The sequence below is a fragment of the Bacillus rossius genome, chromosome 1 (genome assembly GCF_032445375.1).
Source record: "Bacillus rossius redtenbacheri isolate Brsri chromosome 1, Brsri_v3, whole genome shotgun sequence".
Classification (NCBI taxonomy): domain Eukaryota; kingdom Metazoa; phylum Arthropoda; class Insecta; order Phasmatodea; family Bacillidae; genus Bacillus; species Bacillus rossius.
In genome coordinates this window covers 81,941,499-81,965,888 of record NC_086330.1, presented here as the reverse complement: position 1 = coordinate 81,965,888, position 24,390 = coordinate 81,941,499, and the positions used below count along the sequence as shown (strand labels likewise).

The 24,390-nt window shown below is 39.2% G+C and overlaps 2 protein-coding genes across 2 annotated transcripts in view; both read right to left on the bottom strand.

Annotated features, from left to right (window-relative positions):
* The window catches only part of LOC134538550 (uncharacterized), a 119,612-nt gene that overhangs the window by 62,629 nt on the left and 32,593 nt on the right, over positions 1-24,390 (bottom strand). The window contains exon 2 of the mRNA XM_063379972.1: positions 20,889-20,963. The gene's annotated coding sequence lies outside the window, so the exon portion shown is untranslated. The remainder of the gene's footprint in view (positions 1-20,888; positions 20,964-24,390) is intronic.
* Positions 5,750-9,397, bottom strand: LOC134538542 (uncharacterized). Its single transcript, XM_063379961.1, has 2 exons — positions 8,626-9,397; positions 5,750-8,579 (listed from the first exon to the last, which is right to left on the bottom strand). Exons 1-2 carry the CDS (start codon positions 9,218-9,220, stop codon positions 8,548-8,550), a joined length of 627 nt encoding a protein of 208 aa, XP_063236031.1. The 5' UTR covers positions 9,221-9,397; the 3' UTR covers positions 5,750-8,547.

The window sequence follows — 24,390 nt, the reverse complement described above, 5'->3', positions numbered from 1 at the left end:
TATGTTTTAAACAAGCATAAATTATATTCTTAAAATATAATCGAATCTAATATTCAAAAACTTTACTTTACATCCAGAGAACGGTTTACAAATAGGTAACTATAAATAATGTAGGTACTCGGACAACACAAAACATAAATGTCCGGGAAAGAAAACTGAGCCCAGTAATACTGCGAACATTTTTTGTAACGATAAAGTTGCTTTCATGTAAACACAAATTTACAAATATCTGCTAGTATTACATAATTAATTCGGTTCCATTTACAAAAAAAAAATTAACAGTCCAGAAAATGGCTCCGTTATCCGCGATGCAACTGCTCTGGGGCAGAGAGCGGCTCGCGATGCGAACAGATCGTGCCGTCGGACTGTACCGAGTGCTGGTTGGCCCGTTATGGTTGGAAGGAGGGGGGATTCTGGTGGGGGGGGGGATGCAGGCCAGAGGGAGCCTCTGACCGCCTCAGGAGATAAGTGTGGCAGAACTTCCGTCTGGTGGCAACACCTCACGTGGCGCGGCAGCCTCACCTGTGACTCACGTACTCACAGATGGAGCGGTCACGTACTGCAGATGTTCAATGTTCCCGCGCCCACGCTGGTACCGTGGTATCTAACAATTTATATATCATGATATATATATATATATATATATATATATATATATATATATATATATATATAAGACTACAGTGTAAACATTTCTGCATGAATGGAACAGAAATACTCGTGTAAAATTTTTACATCTACATGAAAACAACTGTACCACGGAAAAAAAAGTGTTCGCAGTAATAATGGGTTTCGGATTCTTACCCGGGCTTTATGCTTCGTGTTGTCCTAGTACCTGCAAAAGTTTAAGTTATTTGTAAACCGTTCCCTGACTAGTTTTCTAGTATTAACCACGTGCATTAATAAGCATAATGAAACAAAATAAAGTCCAATAATTAAATATACTATTATCTTTTCCATATTTTAAAAATATTTTGCTTGAATGAAACATCATTTAAATTATAAAAAAGTATCCGCCATTTCTCGCAAAAAAATACTCAGTATTATGTCTAAAATCGTATTTCATTAATGCAAAAAATAGCAACTGGTTTCCAAAGAAATATTGTGTAAACGTACAAAACGATTTTTTTTTTCTGTGCAGAAACACTATACAGTCCGCGATATTTAACAAGTTTGTTAATTGTGGGTAGCCTATGTAATTATAGTAGGTACCTACATACGAAATTCGTGGTTTTCTGTGGTACTCACTAAGCTGCACACACTTGCAGATAAACAAACCGTCTTTCGTTCATTGGCTGCTGCCACATTCTATCTTCTGTCCGGATTGCGTGAGGTTGGGTCATGTGGATTTTCGCTATTTCATTACTGGCTTTCTATTTCTCAGGGTGCTTCAAGGACCCAATTAAAATTTTATTTAAATGTATAATGGTATACATTTTATATTGTATCTAATTCTTCGTTGGTTACTAGCGACCTGCAAAATCTGCAAAATTCGCATCATTAATTGGAGACAGACTAAAATATATTCAGTTATGCATTTTGATATGAGTTTTATTTGATCACGCATCTTTGACGCGCCCATAAATACAGGAAGCTAATAATAAAGTAATTAAAACCCGTAAGACATAGAGGCCGGAAAATTTGGCGGGTGTACTTCGTGATAGGCTAGAATCCAAATGCATTTAATTTTTTTTTGTATAAGTGTTTCGACCAAGTTTGTCTGAAGGACTCTGAGCCAGTTTTAACGCTCAACAAAAGAACTATCGAATCACAAGCAGCCAAGTAAACAGGTGTTATCCAATGAGCATTAGTAACTTTCCCGAATACATAGAGGATCATGGAGTATATCCTAGAGGTAATTGAAACCGCGAATTTTTCCTGTCCCTACATATGACCCAACCATATGATGGAATCAGGACAAAAGGTAGAATGATTCAATAGCCAATGACCGAAAATTGATTCGTTTATGTACAAGTATGTGAAGCCTAGCCTGGTGTCACAAAATAACACGGGTTTCGCAGTTCTCTCCCACCATTTAAATGGGGGAAACAATATAAAATCGAATCCAGGTTGGGCGAACTAGGAGTTCATTGTTTTACCACTACAGAGTCGTAGCAGATCCGTGATGTGTTGTGCTGTACGAGCAGTTTAGGCCACAGCCACCCGCGCTACAGAGCGCCGGTACCTTGAAGTGCTGAGACTATACGCTTGGGCGAACAAGTGAAGGACGGTCACTTCTTGTTGGCACACCGCCCAGGCGCTGCCGGGGAACTTTCAACGGTTCTGAGACAAGAATACGCCAGAGCATGCATCTGTCGGGGAAATATTCACTGGCTTTGCATTTCCCAACCTTGTGTTTCCTTTTACTTTTGTGAAATTGAGGCTATATATATATATATATACATTAATTCAGAAGTAATTTTTTAACTGATCCTTTTTATAATAATAGAAGTCATTTCGTTAACTACCAGTTATTATATAAAATTGGATCTATGCCGTTTGTTTGAATGATATAATTTTACATTAACTTTTGGTTTTCCTTAGTGATATATTATGCCATGTATTTGAATTTATCTTCGTTTATTACATCTTTGTAAGGAAATTAAATTCGTAAAACATTGCTTCGTGGAAATTGGAAAATGTTAACAGTAAGTTAATTAAATGTTTAACGATATTAATGTTAAATGTACGTTTTCAGCTTTGATTCTGGATTTAAAATTGTCAAATTTCATTATTTTAATTTTTTGGTGGTTTATGTCATGGTCTCACGTCTCACTATCTCATTTTATTGTCATTAGCCTACTATTAATTAAGTGAATTTCCTACAAATGCGTTCCGAAAACTCTCTTCAATTTGCTGAGGGGTCACGAAAATTACTATCAGATATTTACGAAACGTTGTTTTCGAGCTTAAAATGTCGTGCAACACTTGCTAGACTTTTTACCGCTATTAGATAATATTTAGTAAGTATCTGTTGAGAAAATGAGTAACAGAACGTAGAATACCAGATCGTAGAAGTTGAGAAATTGGACTAGTAAAAGAGCTAGCAACGTCACGAAATAGTCAATTTAAGGTCAACTGGATATTAGATATTTATTTTCTTTTTAATTGAAATTAGGTAGGGATACATAACTTCTGGCACCTCGGAACGGTTGCGTTTACCTGTGCACATTCCCTTTCTACAGATGAAAATTGCGGATTTTAAAATCATTTAATGAATTTTTTTACTACTAAAATTGCATCGGGGGCAGTGTTAGCAACTGCAAAACTGTCTGGTAATTTAACATTTATATTGCTAAAAAAAACATAAAAATTATGAAAAAAAAAATCTTAAAATGATATTAAAATCGGCAATTTTAACCTGTAGAAAGGGAATGCGCACTGGTACACGCAGCCGTTCCCAGGTACCAGTCGTACTGTAACCCTACCTAATTTCAATGAAAAAAGAAATATCCAAAAACCAGCTGACCTGAAATTCTTTCTCGAAATCGTCGCCAGCTCTCGTAGCAACAGCGAAAGCCATGAAATGACAAAGCAATGAAATGACCGACCGGGCGAGCGACATCGAGCACTCAGCCGCAGAGCAGCCTGCGGGAGCCTCGCACTGTGAACTTACAGATGTTTGTTAATTTGTACGTTTGAATGAAAACAACTGTATCACTACAAAACAGTGTTTGCGGGGATACTGGGTTCGGATTCTTACCCGGGCATTTATGCTCTGTGTTGTCCCAGTACCTCCACAAGTAAAGTTTTTCTTGTTAACCGTTTCCTGAATGGCTTTCAAGTATTAACTGCGCAAATTAATAAGAATAATAAAACAAAATAAAGTTTAACTGTTTAATTATATTTTGCATGGTTGAAAAAAAATTATGCACAAAATTTTTGTACGAAATACTTAGTATTGTAATCTGCGGTATTTACAGGTTCTCTGCAACTGTTTTGATGCTCATTTGTTTTGTTTTTGTTTCGTTTCCCAGACTTTCGGCAGTGTTTTGTTTGGCGTGGTCACGAGCGTAAGCGGCCTCGGACGTTGCCATGACGACGCATCAAATCAACAACGTTCCGCCGTGTTCGAAACAATAACATTATAATTGGTCGCTTGTAATAAAGACGCCTAGCTTCGACGTTTGGATTGGTTGGCTAGTACCGACAAAGCAAAATTTAAATATAAAGAAAAAAAAAGGGTAATCTGACGCCGGGAAGATGGAGTGATTCAGCGTTAATTCCCGTGAGGAATTCGGCTGTTTGTAGCAGATCAGCGTCGCGTGTAAGTTGTAGTTAAACGCGAGAACTAATTACTCCGTACGTCAGCAAATGAATGCAGCGCGCGGGAACAACTTTACTGCAAAATATAAGGTTGATAAGTTTCCTTGTGACAGGATTCAGGTATGTCCGGCTACACTAACATTTTGGGAAGTTAACGCCGTACGTCGATATTTCCGTCCCAGCGAACATTATTAATATCTCGCACGTAATTAGAGATTAATGTGTTATCAATAATTGTATTGGATATAACGAAATATATCAACAAACTGTCACACACAGGTCCAGTGGTCCTATGAGTCAGGGTTTCGTGTCTGACTAGCTGGAGGCAAATAATAAACCAATTTAAATAGACTTTCGAAAATTAATGGACTTTTACACATGTGCCCACCGTAACGGAACATAGGTTTGGAAATTATTGTTTTATTTTGGTCCTATCGAGATATCTGTTACTGAGTTCAAGTATATATTACACTTATCAAGTATTCATTGTAAAATTAATGTTGTTTTTATTTTATCGTTCTACTAATGATCACTAGGTTATGTTAATCATAACACAAGGCGCCCGATTCCATTAAATTATTCATTGTGTTTATTATTACTATTATACATTTGTTTTTTATTGTATGCTCATGACAGTTAACAGAATTTGTCACACACAAAGTGTGGGGTCGGTTATAGTACAGAATAATTTGGTTACCACGATGTGGGGCATGTTATAGTGTAAGCGTACAGAACAATTTAACGCCGTAACGTGGGGCGTTAGTTTACAGTGTTATCCAGAAAAAAAACGTATTTCATATATGCACAAATAACCATAGCCATGTGCTGTGTACAAAGGTACAGTATATTTCTTGTAGTGTTACAAACTCTTCCTTGGCTGGTGGTTTCCGAAGGCATCTTTAGTAAAAGTTCGTTTTTTTTTTTCGCCTGTTCGCCGTTAGCCGCGCCATTGTCTCCGGAGAGTGCGTGCGGTGAGGAGGCAGTGCGTGCGGACTGCCCGCCTCCAGAAAACGTCCCTGCGGAGCGGCAATTACCGAGGCCGTTACCTCAGCCCAGTTCCTCCGCGCCCCCGGAGACAATGAACACAGCAGGAGGAACTCGTCCACACTCGTGCGGCATCCCTGCTCACTCTCTAACACCCGCAGCTAACACTTAGAGCCGCGAACGTATTGCGGCTTCCTTGGGCAGAAACATTACACGTAAAATACATGCACACCTCATCACACGTCGATGATGGGACTACAAAGCTGTTGGCGCGACCTTAGGGTGTACCCATGCAAGGAGAAGTGGTTATCTAATTACATGAAGTGGAAACCTAAATATGTGTTTACTAAAAGGCTACATTATATATATATGTAGGTGCATATAAGTCGAGTCTATCCTCGAGTGCACGAATCCATAACATAATCATAGAGCGCAGCCATTACTACGCTACAGAGCAAGAACTATATCATGCCTCTAAACTATACAAGACATTGCTGCGTGTCTTCGCCTACGGTAAAAATGATCTCCCCGTCAACTAGACTTAAAATTCACTGTGAACATGGACCTCACAACATTATTCTTTCGTTGTAACATAATTTATTGTGACTGCAATGAAGTTTTAAATTATTAGGCCTGTAACTATATAACAGTGTATAACAGTTAATGATAAATTTTTAATGTATCATTACATAAATTCTTTCAGTTTTATATTAAGTTTTATGATTTAATTTTGTATTAAGTTTTATACATAAATTTTATTTTTGTAGTCTGCCAAACGTATTTTCTTGAAATAAAAAAAGGCAAGTATCAGTGGAGTATCCATCACAGTGTGTGTAGATTGGAATCCACACAAGGTTTTCAGTAGAGTTTTGTTATGCTTGGGCCCCACGAAGGCATACAGGAGGACTGCAAGGACATCCACACACGGAAGAGAGGTGTATGCGAGGGCAGCCTCCTCTCTCAGTCATGCCTCGCGACCTGCTTGCCGACTTCGGCGATGATCTCACTCGCTTTCCGGCGAGCTGATCTCTCCTCGCGCCTGGCTGGCAACCACGTCTCCGTGTCCGAGGGCTAACAGCGCAAGGGAACGCCAAGGGCGGCGCTAGCTGGCGCAGGACACGCATCTTCGCCTCTACGTGCAAGGCGCATTGGGCTGCAGCGCAGATTCACCGGCGGAAACGCGTATTTGAGCGGTGTATCGCATGTACAGAACAAAATTTAAAATACTTCGCCCTGTACGTTTCTAACGATAGTTTTTCACTATCAACTATTTAAAAATTTTAATGTGTTCAAAACCACTTGCAAAAGCGTACCAATAATTATGTTTTCATCTTCGAAACGTAATTAATTTTTTTTTCCGTGTATTCTTGCAGCGGTTCGCTGTCTGCACTTTCGTTGATATCTCCACTGATACTTAGAAGTTATTGTTTCGCTGGTGTACAGTCTGCCGCAGCAGGTTAAAATAAAATTACGTGATCTTTCTTAAGACCTCGAATGATCAATTCCTGTCACTCAAACGCTGACAAAGGTGTAAATTTCCACGATGTTTTCTTTGAGCTTTTAAAATTTCTTCACTTGAAGCGTCGGGAAACGTCTTCAACATTTTATTGCTGACCGCTTCACAGCAGAATCGCAGGCGCCCGCCTGTGTTCTTGTGGCCTACCTTTCACTGCGGGAAGCCACAGGCTGGCTCACTTACTGGAACAAGGACTTAAGCGACCGATTTGTAATATTCCAAAAATAGTAGAAGTAAGGCAGAATGGTACCCCCAAAGATTATTGTGGAACCCAAATCATTTGATCACAACTAATAGTTCACTCATTAATCTGAGTGAAACCAAAAAAATTGGTTTAATCATCGACCTCAAATTAACTATGTAAATATTGGCATTTTTGTGATGTTTCATCGCCTGACTTTGAATTCTCGTATATGTTCTTGTTTTCGTTCCTCAAATAATATTAAATTTGTAACCATCTGCTTTGCTCGCTACGAGCAGCTTCTGGTAGGACCAACCTGCGCTACAATGTTGTACCATACAGCTCTATGCTATCAGCATAGGCGTAGGACAAAAATCCTGGTGACATGGATTTACACCACAATAATTATTTAACAACAAATATTTAATCAATGTATTTTTATTATCTGGCAACAAACTTTTATCACTACTAGTAGTGAATTTGAAGCATAATAGGTTTATTTTCTTAAAAAAATTGATATTAAAAAGAAAGTTTTTTTTAACAACCATTTTGTCGATAAGTAGGAACCTTACTATTTCGGGAAAACATTCCGAAACTAGCTGAAAGTTAAAACAACACTGTAACATCACCTGTGTTTCGTGATTTGGTGAGTTTCTTTTAAGTACATTTCGAGTGTAACAACACCAATCACAGTAATTCAGCGTGTAATGAAATGCGTCCTGAGTGGCTCGGTCAAATAACTCAATTACTTCTCTCACAGACGACCACCAATCACAAGAAGAAAAAACAGCTTGTCTGGGTACACCTTGTTGCAGTCTAATAAGTATTCAGATTAGTTCGCAAACAACATCGCTACGTATCGTAAATTATAAACAAAAAACAGTATTCATACCTCACATCAATTCTGCCATGAATTTGACTGGTGGGACAACAACAGCAGATGCTGTGGCGGTGCGCAGTGTGTTCAGCTGGAGGTATCGACGCGCATGCGCAGTGACAGCGAGAACGAGGCTCGCTGACGATGACTCGGCGCCGCTCCCGACGACTGACCTCATGCGGAGAGGGAGTCGCACGTCACGAAGCGCGCAGTCAGGGCTCGACGCAACAACCGCTCATCTCGGCGGAGACCACGAGTTCCTCCGTGTCCGTCTGGAGAATGTGCTCGACACGACCTGGAGGACTTGTTCGACACGAATTGAATAACTTGTTCGACACGAATTGAATAACTTGTTCGACACGACTTGAATAACTTGTCCGACACGACTTGAATAACTTGCTCGACACGACTTGAATAACTTGTTCGACACGACTTGAATAACTTGCTCGAAACGACCTGGAGGACTTGCTCGACACGACCTGGAGGACTCTCTCGACACGACCTGGTGGTCTTGCTTGACACGACCTGGAGGACTTGCTCGACATGACCTGGAAGGCTTGCTCGACACGACCTGGAGGATTTGCTCGACACGACCTGGAGGACTCTCTCTACACGACCTGGTGGTCTTGCTTGACACGACCTGGTGGTCTTGCTTGTCACGACCTGGAGGACTTGCTCGATACGACCTGGAAGGCTTGCTCGACACGACCTGGAGGACTCTCTCTACACGACCTGGAGGACTTGCTCGACACGACCTGGAAGGCTTGCTCGACACGACCTGGAGGACTCTCTCGACACGACCTGGTGGTCTTGCTTGACACGACCTGGAGGACTTGCTCGACACGACCTGGAAGGCTTGCTCGACACGACCTGGAGGACTCTCTCGACACGACCTGGTGGTCTTGCGCGACACGACCTGGAGGACTTGCTCGACACGACCTGGAAGGCTTGCTCGACACGACCTGGAGGACTCTCTCGACACGACCTGGTGGTCTTGCGCGACACGACCTGGAGGACTTGCTCGACACGACCTGGAAGGCTTGCTCGACACGACCTGGAGGACTCTCTCGACACGACCTGGTGGTCTTGCGCGACACGACCTGGAGGACTTGCTCGACACGACCTGGAAGGCTTGCTCGACACGACCTGGAGGACTCTCTCGACACGACCTGGTGGTCTTGCGCGACACGACCTGGAGGACTTGCTCGACACGACCTGGAAGGCTTGCTCGACACGACCTGGAGGACTCTCTCGACACGACCTGGTGGTCTTGCTTGACACGACCTGGAGGACTTGCTCGACACGACCTGGAAGGCTTGCTCGACACGACCTGGAGGACTCTCTCGACACGACCTGGTGGTCTTGCGCGACACGACCTGGAGGACTTGCTCGACATGACCTGGAGGACTTCGAGATTTAAGTAGAACAGATTTATCTACATGTCGGTTTTTTGGGGACACAATACAAGTAGAGTTAACTGCCAGAAAAGTAACAGAAATAGGATTTAAGAAGGGGATAAGATTAAAATTACAGTGTTTTTAAGTTTTGTGAAAATAGTATTTCAACTTTTTAAGTATCAACACAGTAATTTTCGTTGCAGGTATTCAATGAAAAAAATTCTTTATAGTATTTCTATTGTTACGATATTATTGTCACGGGTAATTTTAATAATGGATACATAATTATATGTACAAAAATAATTTTATAAATAATCCTATTATTTTATTTTTAGTAAGCAATTCAATTAATTTTCTTTTTCCATTAAATTTAGAAACAAATTTCCTTATTCTCATTAATCACTGGACTTAACGAACGCGAGAGCACTTAATACAGGTCTCTGAAAAAAATGCTTTTTAAAAAAGACATAAAAAATAGGATCTTTTAAGAAAAATCTTGATTTAAATCCATACAACATCAAAACGCTTTCAAGGAATCGCACTCGCGGCAAGTACAATAGCAACACCATATGGGACGACGTGCTGCGGGCATCGCGCCGAGAGCGCGCGACGGTTGGCCGGTTGTGCGGCCGAGGGCGTCCCGACGCCAGGGCGGAGATGTGTGATGTGCGCCACGTGACGCGGCCGACAAGCACCGCTCGTCGCTGCCGCGCGTCTCGCGAGAACCGCAACTGCTGGTGTCACGTCCGTCGCCGCGGGGCATAAAGTCCGTCGCCACAGGGTGTCCGCGAACACTGGTGCATAAGGCATGCGCGCCAACGGATGCGCGTTGGATCGCTCACCACAATGTACCTTTTTTTAAAAAATTAAACTTCTTTAGGCGCGTTATGAAAAAAAATCATGAGAGTGAATTTTTACGATGCGCGCGCACCATGTAGGACGAAAAAAGACAACTACATACAAATTAAAATTATATATGTGATTTTAAAACTCATGCTTTAGTTATTCGTCCATATCATTAAAAACTTTTATTAATTGTGAACATTAGTAATATTAATTGTCTTTATAAACTTTGTCAAGTGTATTTCCAACAGTATTTATACAAGTGAAGTTTATTTCCCGTACCTATGTATAATTTAATTCCAATTTAAATTATTGCATCATTAACGATATAAATAATCAAAGAAAATAAATTTGAGTTAACATTCTGCATTTTTCTTGTTGTTCATTATTGATTACAATTTTCTCGATTTTTTTTTTACTAAATTCAATAATTTATTTAATCCACGTGATTAATTAATACTGAATACAGAGTATTAGTTTAAAAATTAAATTAAATTAATATTTTACCAACCGCATTAAAAATATCACCACTGTTTTTTATTAATTTATTTCTATTAATTATTTGCATGCAAAATTAAAGTAAGCTTATAATAAATTGCGCCATGTTAAGTATAAGTTCTAACAGGCTTATATAATAATACGCACCCCTTTGTTTTGTAAATGGAACCTTAATATTCATGTAAAATTACAATTTTAGTAAATTTGTACATTTACATGAAAACAACAGTATAACTACAAAAATTGGTTCCCAGTAATACTGGGTTTGAATTCGTACCCGGGCACATATGCCTTGTGTTGTCCCAGTACTTAGAACAGATAAAGTCATTTGTAAACCGTTCCCTCAATACCTAGTTTATCGTATTAACTGCACACATAATAAGCACGATACAACCAAATAAATTTAAATTGTTTGATATTTGAATAAACTTTCCATTGTTTAAAAAAATCAAGCTTGAAATAAACATCATATTAAAAATAAATTAAGCACCAAATTTCGTAATAAATACTCAGTCTTATCTCGAAAAATATATTTTATATAAGCAAACATAATCATAAAATATATTTAGTGTTGTATTACAAACTATTTCTTAGCCACTAGTTTCCAAAGGAATCTTTTGTAAAAGTACAGAAATTTATTTTCTGTGTATGCTGTTGAACAGGATTGGTTACCAGTTGCTAATAGGTGATTTCTGCCACACCAATTGTTCACATTTTAGTGTATATTATATACTATATTATGTATTGTGTTTTTATAATGTACATGGATGGTGGTAACGCCACTCTGACTTGTAGACTCTATGTATCTATTTCTCGTATTCTTTTCAATTATTCTATGGGCATAACATAGCTAATTAAAAGTTATTATAATTTATTGGGCGCCGTTGCTATACTAAGCGAGTGTCCGTTATATATGTTGGACGTAGTGAATTAACTATGGAAACAAATGAATTAAAATAATAAAAGTAAAAACTTTAATTGTGTAGAGTGAATCACGGGATGTGCACTCATTAGAGAGATGCTTGAACAACGTTTTGTTTGTGTGCACGGCCGTAAGAGCGCTAGTGTGCTCACCTCACAAGAGTCTAGCGGCAGCACAACTACTTCCTGCAACTGGCTGCAAATGCCGCACCGCTCACGCTCGTTCCGGGGCCGGCAGCGCGATCCCGCAACGGAAAGCTTCTTTTCACTGACGAGAGAGCAAAACACCCGATCGTGCATCTTCGGTTTTATTTTGAAGTGACAACGTCTAATAAATCGATGAACGCCGGCTGCACGCACGAAAAAGTGTCCCACTACGGATGTCTCCTATTTGCTCATTGTACGCATGCGTGGCATCTCTCTTCATGCTCATTGTAGGGCCTACGCATGCGTGGCATCTCTCTTCCACTCGATTGGAACGACCGTCGATTTGACTTTTCAATCATATTTTCGTCGTTTGAATTATTAATATTATATAATTTAACGATTGTCCACCGATTTTCAGCACAATCAGTACTGTTATTTAAAAGTAATGTTGAATATTGAAATACGTTTTGAACCAACAATGGTGTTTTACAGTTACACATAATAATTCAAATTAGAACCGGGATCTTTTGCACAATGTTTTAAAAAAAAATATTGTAACACATTATAAATAAGTTTGGTGTATTTGGGATGCGTATTTGTTATAAAATCGTGTTAATATTATTCCCTTACCGTGAACAAAAATTTTATATATATTTATATATAAAATTTGAAACTGTATTAAAGTATGGCCTCGTGGGCGTGTAGTTAGCGGATCTATCTATTATACTAAAAATTGTCGGTTCGAAACCCAGCAGCTGCAAAGTTTTTTTTGTACTTGTAAAAATAAATACGGTGCACGCAACATTTCAAAAGTAATAAATATATTTGAATTAATGAATGCAAATAAAAGTAAATTTATTAATTCAATTGCACATTTCATTTCACTCCTTTGTATCCATACAAAATAGTGATAATTCAATAAAAATGATTCAATTTTATTCATAAAAGTATGCAGAGGTAGATTTTATCATACAAACGATAGAAAATTTAAAAAAAAAAATTCTTCCTCAAAGAATATAACATTTTTAATGCCTAAATGGTTTGGTTGCAAAAACCTATTACGGCTCAGCAGTCTCAGGCCGAATATGATATTTCCTTTTCTTCTGGATCAATCATTTCGTCAATGTTTTGTTATGACGTTGTCACGTTAAACTATCGTCCGTAAACCGACTTTACGGACAACCAATTTTTTTGTTCATTGTAAATAAATATGGAGGTGTTGTTAAAAGGAAAGACCTTAAACAAGGTAACGGTATTTATTTATAATTGTTTTTAGAAGAAAATACCTAATTGAAGAAACGTACTTCTTGGATTTGTATATTTTTCATTCCGCATAAAATCTAGGAAGTCTTTGTCTTCCACAAATATTCTCTTGCAATTTTACGCAACTTGTAATTTTCAGGAAAGGACATGAGAACTAATGGTCAAATAGGTTAGGTTAGCTACATTATAAATACTTTAAAACATTGTGGACGGTTGATTTGGTTGGGATAGCTACATTAAAGATACTGTGAAATCATGTAAACGGTTTCCTATCGCTGGATAGCTACATATTAAAAAGTTATTTGCTAACCAACCATAAAATGATTTTTAAAGTATTTTTAATGTAGCTATACTTACCTAATATAACCAACCACCCACTAAACAGTCTGTATGGTTTTTTTATACTGGAGATAATAAACGCGCGCGTAAAAATAAAAAAATAAAAAAACATCTAGGGGGTAGGCGCTCCCGATCGGCCAACTTTGGAAAGGCTCGGCATTTGCAGCCAGTTGCAGGAAGTAGCGGTGCTGCCGCTAGACTCTTGTCTCAAAGTTTGTTTACGATTCGTTGCCAAGGCTCATTTGTAATGGCGGCAATTTTTCTTTCGTATTTTGGTTTAGGACTTTAGGTTATTTGCGTGCTACTTGCTTATTGCTTCGTAGGTGGAAACTGGAAAATATCTGGCGTTTATTTATTCAATTATGAGTGGTCATATTTTCATTGAGGTAAGATTGTTAAATTGAGTATAAAATTACGTATTAAGTAAAATACAATGCCACCACGTGTACGAAAATGCTGTGTGCCTGGTGGCGATGATAAATTTGCTGTTAGACACCGCTTCCCAGTTTACGAAGAAACAGTATACAATGAATGGATACAGAGAATAAACGTCGAGAAGCTGAAAACTCTCCACCCTCTTAATGCTGTAGATGTGATTGCAAACTTCAATAGTAATGCTAGCTTGTGACATAGGTGGTTTTAGCATAAATAGCTACTTAGGTCACTATTCCACCAATGTTTATACGGTTAATACTGTGCACGGCCACAACAGCGCTGCAAATAGTGTTCTAGCTGTTATTCAGAGAGTGGCCTTTCTATCCCTCCCTCTCTTTTCTATGGAGTGAATGGGTATTACAATGTAAACACCACACAGTTTAATGACAAAATACATGCAAACAACTATAAAAAATACACTGAACAATATTAATTCTAAACAAATAATTACACAACAACATTAACACTTCTATTGCCAAACAGTGGGAATTTAATGGTGTTGATATGAACAGTGATAAATTGTGCAGATTATTAGTGAGAAAAATTCTGAATTGATCAGGTTAATTGTGGTTTTCCTGGTTAGGTTGACTGGTTCAAAAATCAGGAAATACGTAGGCACAGATTTATACTAAAGTTCGTTACATTGAAATTATCATTTGTCAAAAGTTGTTATACGAGAAACAGTTTAATGGTTAATGTATTCAAATTTCCGTAATTTAACGTCGATCAGTTTCAGTAAAATATACAAACACTAAATAACTATTATTAAATTTCTTCAGTAAATAATATTGTCACCTCGGCTAGTGCTCAGGGTTAGCAGAAGTTCTGCTTTCAGACCACTGAGTAGAATTTTCACTATAAATCATTCTGAAATAATTATTCAAATTGGTAATAAAATTCAAACGAATTTAAAAAAATAATGTTCAAAATTGTCCGAAATATATGTAATTGATTGGAATATAATTATAGTGTTCAATAATATTAACTTGAAAAATTCCGTGCTAGCGACGCTATCCAGCAAAAAAAAAAATGGCAAATTTTAGCTTAAGCTATAAGCCTCTAACTAATTTGCAGATAATTTATCTATTTGCCGCCGGATCTCATTGTAAATACTCACGGTCTTAGTCACACAACACAAATTAGTTTATAATCACAGAATTTATATTATTTTACAAGATTATGTTAATTATACCAATTTATATAAGGCCGGCGTCGGGATAGGCCCAGACGAAGAGACGCATTTTCTTACTTCTCCCTTCTATCATAATTCACGGACGCACTTCCGCCCACGGCGGTATGCTATTATACAGGATAGCCTGCGGCTGTAAACACTGCAGCCAGGAACAGGTAATCTGATGTACGTGATTACTAATCACATCAAAACAAAGTGGAAAAACTATTAAATATAAAATATCTGTGGTGAGACAAAAAAATACAATAAATAACAGAAGTGAAGTTACAACAATGAGTTAAATATTAAATCAGGTTAGGTTTGATGGTAGTATAGTCAGTTCAATGTTTATGAATGCTAAGCTGTAGCATGACAGTTCCGTAGTTTGAAGGTCAGATATATTATATAAAAGTGTTAAACAACATCATAGTATTAATAATAAAGAAATACATATATGATAATAAAACAATTAATAAGAAGTCTTATGTTGCTGCACGCGGTACCATGTAACCGTACATTAGATTTTGTTAAATTTACTTAGTGATTTATTGACATGATTTACCATCAAAATTATTTGCGCCAAGATAGTTTATTATAAAGTGTAACTTTTAATGATGGAGTTAAATTTTTTAAATTGTTGAAAGTACTTTCAGGTGGATCACACACTCGGCAGCTACGACTCCGGAGCCCTATCAAAGCGAGGTTCAAGATCGATACGCCTACCGAAGCCAGCTGAAAAAAAAAATAAAAAAAAAATAAAGTTCTCCCGTTAAGAAGCAAGTGTTTTGAACCCTCATAAACAGTAGACACAACTTGCGATAAACCACTGCCCCTGGCTGTAATCACGACGTACGAGCGCGAAATCCCTGAGGACTTGTAACAACACCCGCCGGCCGGCCACGTCTTGGCCACTTGGCGCAGCTCCTCCACGGGGTCGTTAAACGGTCGGTGGGCTTTCAGGCAGGTGGGCGATGAGCAGTCGGTGCTTCCTCGTCCTCCCCCCTTGTCCTCCTCTGGGCATCTTGTAGCAGTCCCGTGAGAGGCGGGATCACCACCTGCGCGCTTCTCGCGCGATGTTGCGTCACTCACTGGGAGAGAGGGAGGGGGGATGCCTTGGCATAGAGTGAAGGCCCTGCCACACACTCAAAATTTTCGCTTCCAGAACCCCCTTCCAATATGCTGTGTCAAAGTTGTAGGGTTATGACGTCACCGAAAAACGTCACCAGCGCAGCCGTTTTCTTTTGACAAGTTGGATGACTTTGAGTTTCCATAAAAAAAAAGAATTTACACATAGGCCAGGTTTCAAAATAAGCTGGATGTTGGATGCGATCGGCCAATCAAATTCATACCTAGCGAAAACGGAAATTACGTCCATTTTCGGGTCAAAGATTCTTTAAAATGACGAAGAGCGCATGAACGATTAAAGTTAAAAAAAAAATTTAAACAACTACAAGATTGTCTTGTGAGAAAACATTTTATGCGTAAAAATGGTATTTATAACCTTTAAAAAATCCGTGAAATTTTATTTCATTGTGTAACGAATATTAATGTGATTTAAATTTATTCATGTTCAGAACATTTTGAAAATGGATCAAACACAATAACAAGTTAAACAATTCCATCCAGCACTGTGATACGTTATTTAATTTGAAATTGATGAAACAAAATTGAAAATTTCGAGCTAGCTCAGACCAAAAATAAACGTTGTTGGTGTGGCATGATTTAAAACATATTTGAAGTCGTTTGTCCAAATATATTTGATGGAGAATATTGTAAGCCATGTTTAGTTCATTTCTTCCCATCCAACTCTAGTGTCAAATATATTGGAGACAGGGGCCTTGGGGAATTGTCAGGAGACGGCTGCTGTGACGTAGTTGAAGTCGCCACCACCATATTGTCCCGCCAAAAACATAGCTGAAATGGTGCTTGGTAACGTCCGGTGAAAGTTAGTAAGTGTAAATTAAAATATCCGATTGTTAAAAAAAAATCGCTTTCATTAAATAAAAGTCATTCCAAACATTTTACACACTGCGAACACTACACTTCACTCTAACAAATATGGCGCTACAATTAGTTGAAGAACCGCTTCACACATGATGTAACCACACATACGTGGCCTCCCCCTGAGTGCATGTGATGTTCGGAGTCGTAGTCACTGGACGCCTCTACACTATTAAAAATTACCATCTTAAATCTACGAAGAACGCTGGTAAAAGCTCGTAAATTTACACACATTCCAAATTTACTCACTGTGAACCTGAGTCCACTAAACTAATCTTGGCATATTAGCAAAACATTATGAAACTTATTAAAACTCCTGCAAAATTTCTATTTTTTTTTATTCTACGTGTGTGTTTGCCCTAAAACCAGAACTCGTAAGTCGAAAAATGGCGTAGTTTCTATGAAGACCTAGTTATTTGAAACTACGAAGATTCTTCGTTTATTTGAGGTGAATTCTTCGTTGAAAAGCCTCTAAATTTACTGTTGTTTCTAACAGCGTAGTGACGCGCGGAGCTCAAACAAACAACTGCTTGTACAATAGGCGCGTTGTTATATACCTGGCCTCTTGGAAGCAACTGATCCGTTATGTCTTTATGTTACATAATTTTTTTGTTAGTTTGCTTAACTTTGTATCACTAATGGAGCAGAGACTTGAAATGCAGATAAATGCTGAGAAGGTCAGGGCAGGTTGTATGAAGTTGAGGAGTATGTTGTGTGTTACAAGTCGAGGCAGGATCGGAAACGAGGCGATGCAAGCGAGACCAGGAGTTCAGGACTCGAATGAGATCATGGGAAAAGAAAGAATCAGAGGGTATGGTGATATCTAGAGAAAGAGAAAGGAGAGGCTGCCTAGGAAATTGATGGAGATGAAGTAACAGGAAGAAGTCCCAAAGAAAGAGCAGATAGATAAGTGTGCAGGAGAGAGTAGAAGAATGGAACAGAGCGAAGGAGGATGAATGGTGGAGTGAAAGAGGAAGATGGAGGCATTTTACTTTTCTGACCCGGCTGCCGGCTGGAAGCAGTTGAGGATGATGATCACGTATTACTTATAAAAATGATATTGGTAAATACCAGAGACCTTCAAAATATGCGTTATAAAGTGATGCTAGGCTGGGCTCCACACAGCACCTATACATAAAAAAACCAACAATTTTTTTTTTTCATTCACTGGCTGCAGCTACATTCCACCTTCTGTCCGGCTTACATAAAGATGGTTGTAGACTCATGTGACGTCTTAACTTGCAATCATACGAGATGTAAAAGTGCTTGAAAGTTAGCCTAGCTCGATAAATGAACCGGCTCTTGATACCCGGCCGCCAGCGAACGCGGGTCACGGCATACACACATACGGGAAGCCTACAAATCACGTAGTTTCGGTTCCCTGCAAGAATTTCCGAAGATTTCCGAAGTTTTGCGTTTTGGTATTAACGCCACTTCAGCCGCTAAATCAGAAGTTTCCAATGAAAACACGCATGTTGTGACTGACCTAACCTAACCTAACCCTTCGATTTTTTTAATTCCAATTTTTGAGAGAAATCCGAAGTTGCACGAACGTGGTAGGGAACCGAAACTACGTGAGTTGTAGGCTTCCCCACACATACACACGCGCGTTCTTTGCGCTCCGACAGGCGCGGTGAAAGTCAGGCTGCACCCGGCTCGGCTCCGTTTATTTTTATTTTTATTTATCGTAGCTCGCGCTCCGCGGCTGGCTGGTTCGGCCCGCGGCCTTGCAGACGTGCGGCATGAGCGCCCCTCCCCCCTCCCCACCAATGCCGGCCTCTGGGCGTGGGAGAGGGGCACAGCTAACCGTTACGCGCGACTTCTTGCTGCGCTCGGGAGCTGGTCCGCCCGCGGACTCCAGCATCGCACCAGCGGACGTGCCCAGGGCCGGCAAGAGGGAGGGGAGACCAGGGACACAGATCCCGGGAGGCCAGAGGGGGCCCGCGCCCCCCTGGAATTGAGAAGACCCTGAATAAGGGGAGACCCCGCTAACGCTTGCAAAATAGTAACTGTGAAACGGGGTGGATAAATGCAAACGTCAAAACTATATTTTCTGCTTATTGTTTGCACATAGGCAAAAATTTGGACAGTGTAAAACGTATAAGCATCGTATCCAGAGATGACTTGTGTTTGTTAACCTCGCGAGCCAAAATTCTCGGGCCGCGCGGCCTTCCCTGCGAATTTCCTCGTACAGATGTGCGCCTCTGGGAGGGGCAATAACCCCGAGGCTCGGCCACCAGGTTGGTGGGGGAGGGGGGTTTTGGGTGGGCGAGAGCAGTCGATATTTCAATGCTTGGGTTTATTGTTAATATAACTCATAGAAAATCTTACAAGTTATGAGAAACGCACAGATCGTTTTTACAGTAATGGCTAGGGACTGGAAATATTCTGGGGTTCAATGACCTCCAGAATAGACTCCACGGTATTTTCCCACATTCGAACAAATGTCACCCGTTCATTTGCTGGTGACTTGTGAGACGTCATCGATGCTTAGTCTCTGATTCGACACTTCTCTGGGCGAGAATGTCTCATTGGTCCACAGTACTCCGAACAAACTGTGTGCCAATAGCACACGCAGCACTATAATATCAGTATTTCAATTCTAGTATATCACGAAATGAATCCGTGAATTTTTCCGGCTCCTAATTATGGCCACTGTAGATGTTTACAATATTAAGATAGTCTATTTTTGATTGTCGGGTTTGCAAAGTTATACAGTAAACAAAAGTGTGTGTGTGTTTGGGGGGGGGGGGGGGGGCTAATAAATGTAACTGACCCCACTCGTGATGGTTTACTTATATGGTTTTATCGGTGGTTTCTTTCGATGGTTTCTTTCGGTGGTTACTCGCAATGGACTTGCCCCAGGGCTGTCACTGAAGACCCGAAAATATTACGGTGACAGACTAGAATCTAAAGTCCTGTCTACATTCCACAGAAATGAGTTTTTCCTTTGGCTCTTTTCGAGGGGAATATTGTTGTTCTTTTCGTCGACTATGCGTGGTCAGGTAATGGACGTAAGAAGTTAGGGAGTATGTGTCCAATCTTTGAAAAGTCAACTCTCTTTCCCATCTGGATAGCGATACTTTTTTTTTGTTGTGATGAAAATCAAAGCTTATTCTTTGCAAATTTGTTTCTTGACATCTTTGTTCAACAATACTTGCTCAATAATTGCCTTTTTACGATTCATCCTAGCCAGCTATCTTTAAAAATAAAATGGCATTTATACAGATACGGTTTTTTGTGCGAACCAATTGCCAATCAGAGTTATTTCATCTTTATGGAACAGACGTCCACTCTATGGATTCGCTTCTTGAATTGTACCTCTTGTTTACTGTTTCACTGTCACAGTGGTATGTGTCCCAAGATCTGCGGACTCCTAAACTGGTTATCAAACTACAATGGCTTGATGTCAAACTTGTGAAATTTCAGCCCTGATTAACGATCAATATGATTTTTTTTAAAAAGTAGAAATATCATAAACGGATAAAAATTACATTAACGACGCATCAATTACTTTTAGTAGGTAGTAAATAACAACGCGGTTTTTTATTTATCACTTAAATTCATTAAAATTAACATTTTATTAGGTATTTAAGATTGCTCTCTAAAGATATAATCCCGTATGTCAAGTCATTCTGGCTCTGAAAAACATTTCTAATAATTCATATCACTTGGTTTTTTGTAGTTAGGTCAAACTGTGTGTTATAAATTTATTGCTAGACCAAAACTTTTGAAACTACTAATATCTTGCAGAAATTAAAAATACGCTATTTACGCTAACACCCATTTTTATAAATAAAATCCTCGTTTAATTTATTTAAATTTAAATTTTACAAAAACTTTCCACTTACTAATTACCAAAACGTTCATAAGAACTATCTACAACATTTTCTCACTCAATAATAAAACTTAGTGGTCGTGCGAGCTGGTATACATTATTCTTTGGAACCTTCCATTGTAACCCAAGGACTTAGGTGACAAATTATACAATGCAATACAAACAGCAACGAAATAATGAATGACACACTCTCTAACAAGTAAAAACTCACCTTTAAAGCAGCTGTTTTAACGGTAGATATGTCTTCGAAGATTCGGAGGTTTCGTTTACATCTTCCAATTGACACCTGCAATGAAGGAAAACATACCTTTAGCTAATGGCACGGGTTTTAAAAGGCACATTTTGGCACACTCAAGCTGTTTTTTTTTTTTTTTTTTGTAAATTTAACAGTAATATTAATTGTAATTTTGTACACTTAACTTACACTAAAACAGCTGTATTACTACAAAATAGTGTTCGCAGTAATACTGGGATCGGATTCTTTGTGTTGTCCCAGTAACCTCCAATAGTTACATTAATAAGCACAATACAAAATTAAGACCAAGTATTTTATATTCGATTATATTTCCATGGTTTAAAAATATTATACTTGAATGAAATATCATTCAAAATATAAAATTGTGTGCCAATTTTTGCAAGAAATACTCATTATTATCTCGAATATTGTATTTCATATATACAAAAAAATAAACATGCATGTGTTTTACAAAGTGACAATATCTGGCTTGTAGTATTAGAAAATAATTCTTGGCAACTGATTTCCAAAGGAATCTTTTTTAAAAGTACAGAATATTTTTTTCTCTATAATACGTTAATCAATGCTCGGTCTGTCAATCCGAATTCTTTACTTCTTTTCTGCCATTGCTTTTAATTAATGAATTAACCTGTTAAATTATACCAATAAGTTTTATATTTCTTGTCATGTTAAAAATTTACTTGCAGATATTTACTAACTTTTTTTTATTCTAACTAAAAAGATCTGCAAGCGATTATAATTGAGCACTTTTGAAAACTTTGCTGCTTTCAGAGAATATTCAGTTAATATATAATGAGTATACACCTACAGAAATTCACTCAACTATTTGGAGATAGTCTAAAATTTACTATGCCATTCTACATTTGAATGAAATTTCGTTGGATCATGGGTTCTAACCAGCCCTGAAATACAAGAAGCCAATACTAAAATAATGAAGGTCGATATGACCCAACCATAAGCAATCCGGTCAGAAGGAAGGATATGGCAGCAGTTAATAAACCAAGTACTGCTGGTTTTCTTCTATACAAGTGTGAGGATCCTCGCATGGTACCACATGATAACGAGAATTTTGCACGTGGGTACTATAGTTGCTTGGCTTCTGGGTTGTAGCCGTGTCGAAGGCGAAGATATCACAGACGTTTCGGTTGACGTTGCAGTCGCCATCATCAAGTTCTCCTGCCTTTTAATAATCTCACCTGAGATTGGCTCTGAACCTTTTGGAACTGAACTTGAGGGTCATCGAAACAGAAGATTTTTCAGATCCATAGTTATGGAGATTTTCGTTATTTTCTCATTGGCTTTCGGTATTTTAAAGTGCAGAAAAAAACTTACGAATCAATGGAAGTGTTATTCAAAGGTATAATGGTATCCATTCCAGACCGTCTACAAATGATAACGTGACTGAACATGACATCGCTAGAGATATGGAAATTTGGCGCATTCGTTAAGTCGCAATTTAGAATGCAAAGCCTCATATTCTCGCACTGTTTTCATGATTGGACCGCAGTTATTTTGGACACGCCCATCTACGACCGTGAGCCAAAGATTCCCAGCTAGGAGAGAAGTAAGCTCATCAGGAAGTGCCAATTAACAAGGATTAAAAAATTCTCGCTAAGGAATAAGTAGAGATCGGAAAACTTCGTAGTTTCATTTCAAAATAGGCTAGAATACAAATGCTCTTAAATTTTTACTACTTCAGTGATTGGACCACAGTTTGTCTGAAGGACTCAGAGCCAAAGATTAACCCCCAAAACAAAAGAAGTATCAAATCACAAACATCCCAGTCAACAGGTGTCACGAGTCATTAGCCAATGATTAGGTGTAATTTGTCCGAATACATAGATAATAAAGGAATATATCTTTGAGATAATTGAAACCACGAATTTTTCCATAATAAATCAACTAACGGGGAAGCAAATATGGATTGAGAAAACCTATGACTAGGGGCATGCAGATTTCGCGAAAAGATTTTGAGACTCGATGAAAGTTACAACACTGTAGCACCATCTGTGTTTCGTGATTGGGTGAGTTTCTCCCAGGTACACGTCGATTGTAACAACCCCAATCACAGTGATTCAGTGCGGAAGTAAACGCGTCCTGAGTGGCTTGGTCAAACAAGGCAACGACTTCTGTCACAGACGACCGCCAATCACATGTAAACCAAAGGTGCGGGTATACCTTGTTGCAGTCTAATAGGTATTCAGATCTTTTCGCGAAAAACGCCTGCCCCTACCTATGAACTATGACCGTGAGGCCAGACGAATTTTGCGAAATATATTGGTGTCTGAACATCACGAGTGTCTACAAATCACACGTGCATCGCTTGTTTGTTGATTCCGGCAGAGAGGGCGCCCTGACCCGGTTGCGAGGGCGGGGAAGTGGCGCGCTCCCACGCGGAGTCTGCGAACGAGGTCTGTGGATCACCCAGAGGAGCTGCCACCCCGGTCCGAGAGCTCTTCGGGGATCCGGGCCAGACTGGCGCCGCAGCCACCGAGCAAGACGTGCAACTCTTGCAGTGGGAACCGAGACCATGATTTGCGCGACATGTGACTCTGTCTGTCGGGTGGGCCCGTAACTATGGACTGGACAGTGACCTCCAGGATAGACTCCGCAGTTTTTCACCACATTCAACAAAATATAACGCGTTCATTGTATGGTACTTGTGAAACTTCCTCACTGGTTAGTCTCTGATTCGACACTTCTGTGGGCTAGGATTTATCATTGGTCCACAGTACTCCGCATAAACTGTCAACCAATAGCAGACGCAGTATGATGGTATCATTATTTCAATTCTAGCCTATCTCGAAATTAATACGCGAATTTTTCCGGTCTCTATCTAGAACTACTAGGAAAATTAACATGGACGGGAGGTTCAAATCCAAAGTATTAAGGCTATAATGTTAATTTAACTACTTTGTAACTGTTTAGGAACAGAGTTTTAAACTTTGTGAGAAAGACGAGAAAGTGATTTATTATAATAAAAAATCATGTTCTATATAAATTAGTAGGAGATGCAACATTTCTGGTATGCCAAACAACCAAATATGTGGCTACCAAAATACTACCAATGTTATTTAAATTCATTAAACAGTTATTTCTATAAAGTTTTCGCCTGGCTTTCTGAATTTTGGTTCAGGAAACCCACCACAGACGACCGCACCGTGGTGACACATTTCCGTCACATGCGACTTCCATTTCATTCACGAGAATTACTCCTACCAAATGCTGGATATACCGAGAGCTAAGATGTTACGCATCAACAATAATATGATACATGGGTGATTGTAATTATCACTGTACACGTCGCACTCCCAAACACTCTGTCGTGCACAGTGAGAAGATTGTCAACCGCCTTTCCCAAAGCGCGGCGGCGGTGCCACCAGTCAGACACCTCCAGGTCGTTGCCGTCGTCGCTTCCTTCGTCAAACTATGGGAAGCTCCCACGCGCCTGGCAAGC

Excerpts from the sequence above, each read along its gene's own strand:
- LOC134538542 (XM_063379961.1), bottom strand. The coding sequence starts at position 9,220 with ATGTCGAGCAAGTCCTCCAGGTCGTGTCGCGCAAGACCACCAGGTCGT. Across the intron at positions 8,580-8,625 it reads GTGTCAAGCAAGACCACCAG|GTCGTGTCGAGCAAGTCCTC; the intron begins GTCGTGTCGAGA and ends CAAGCCTTCCAG.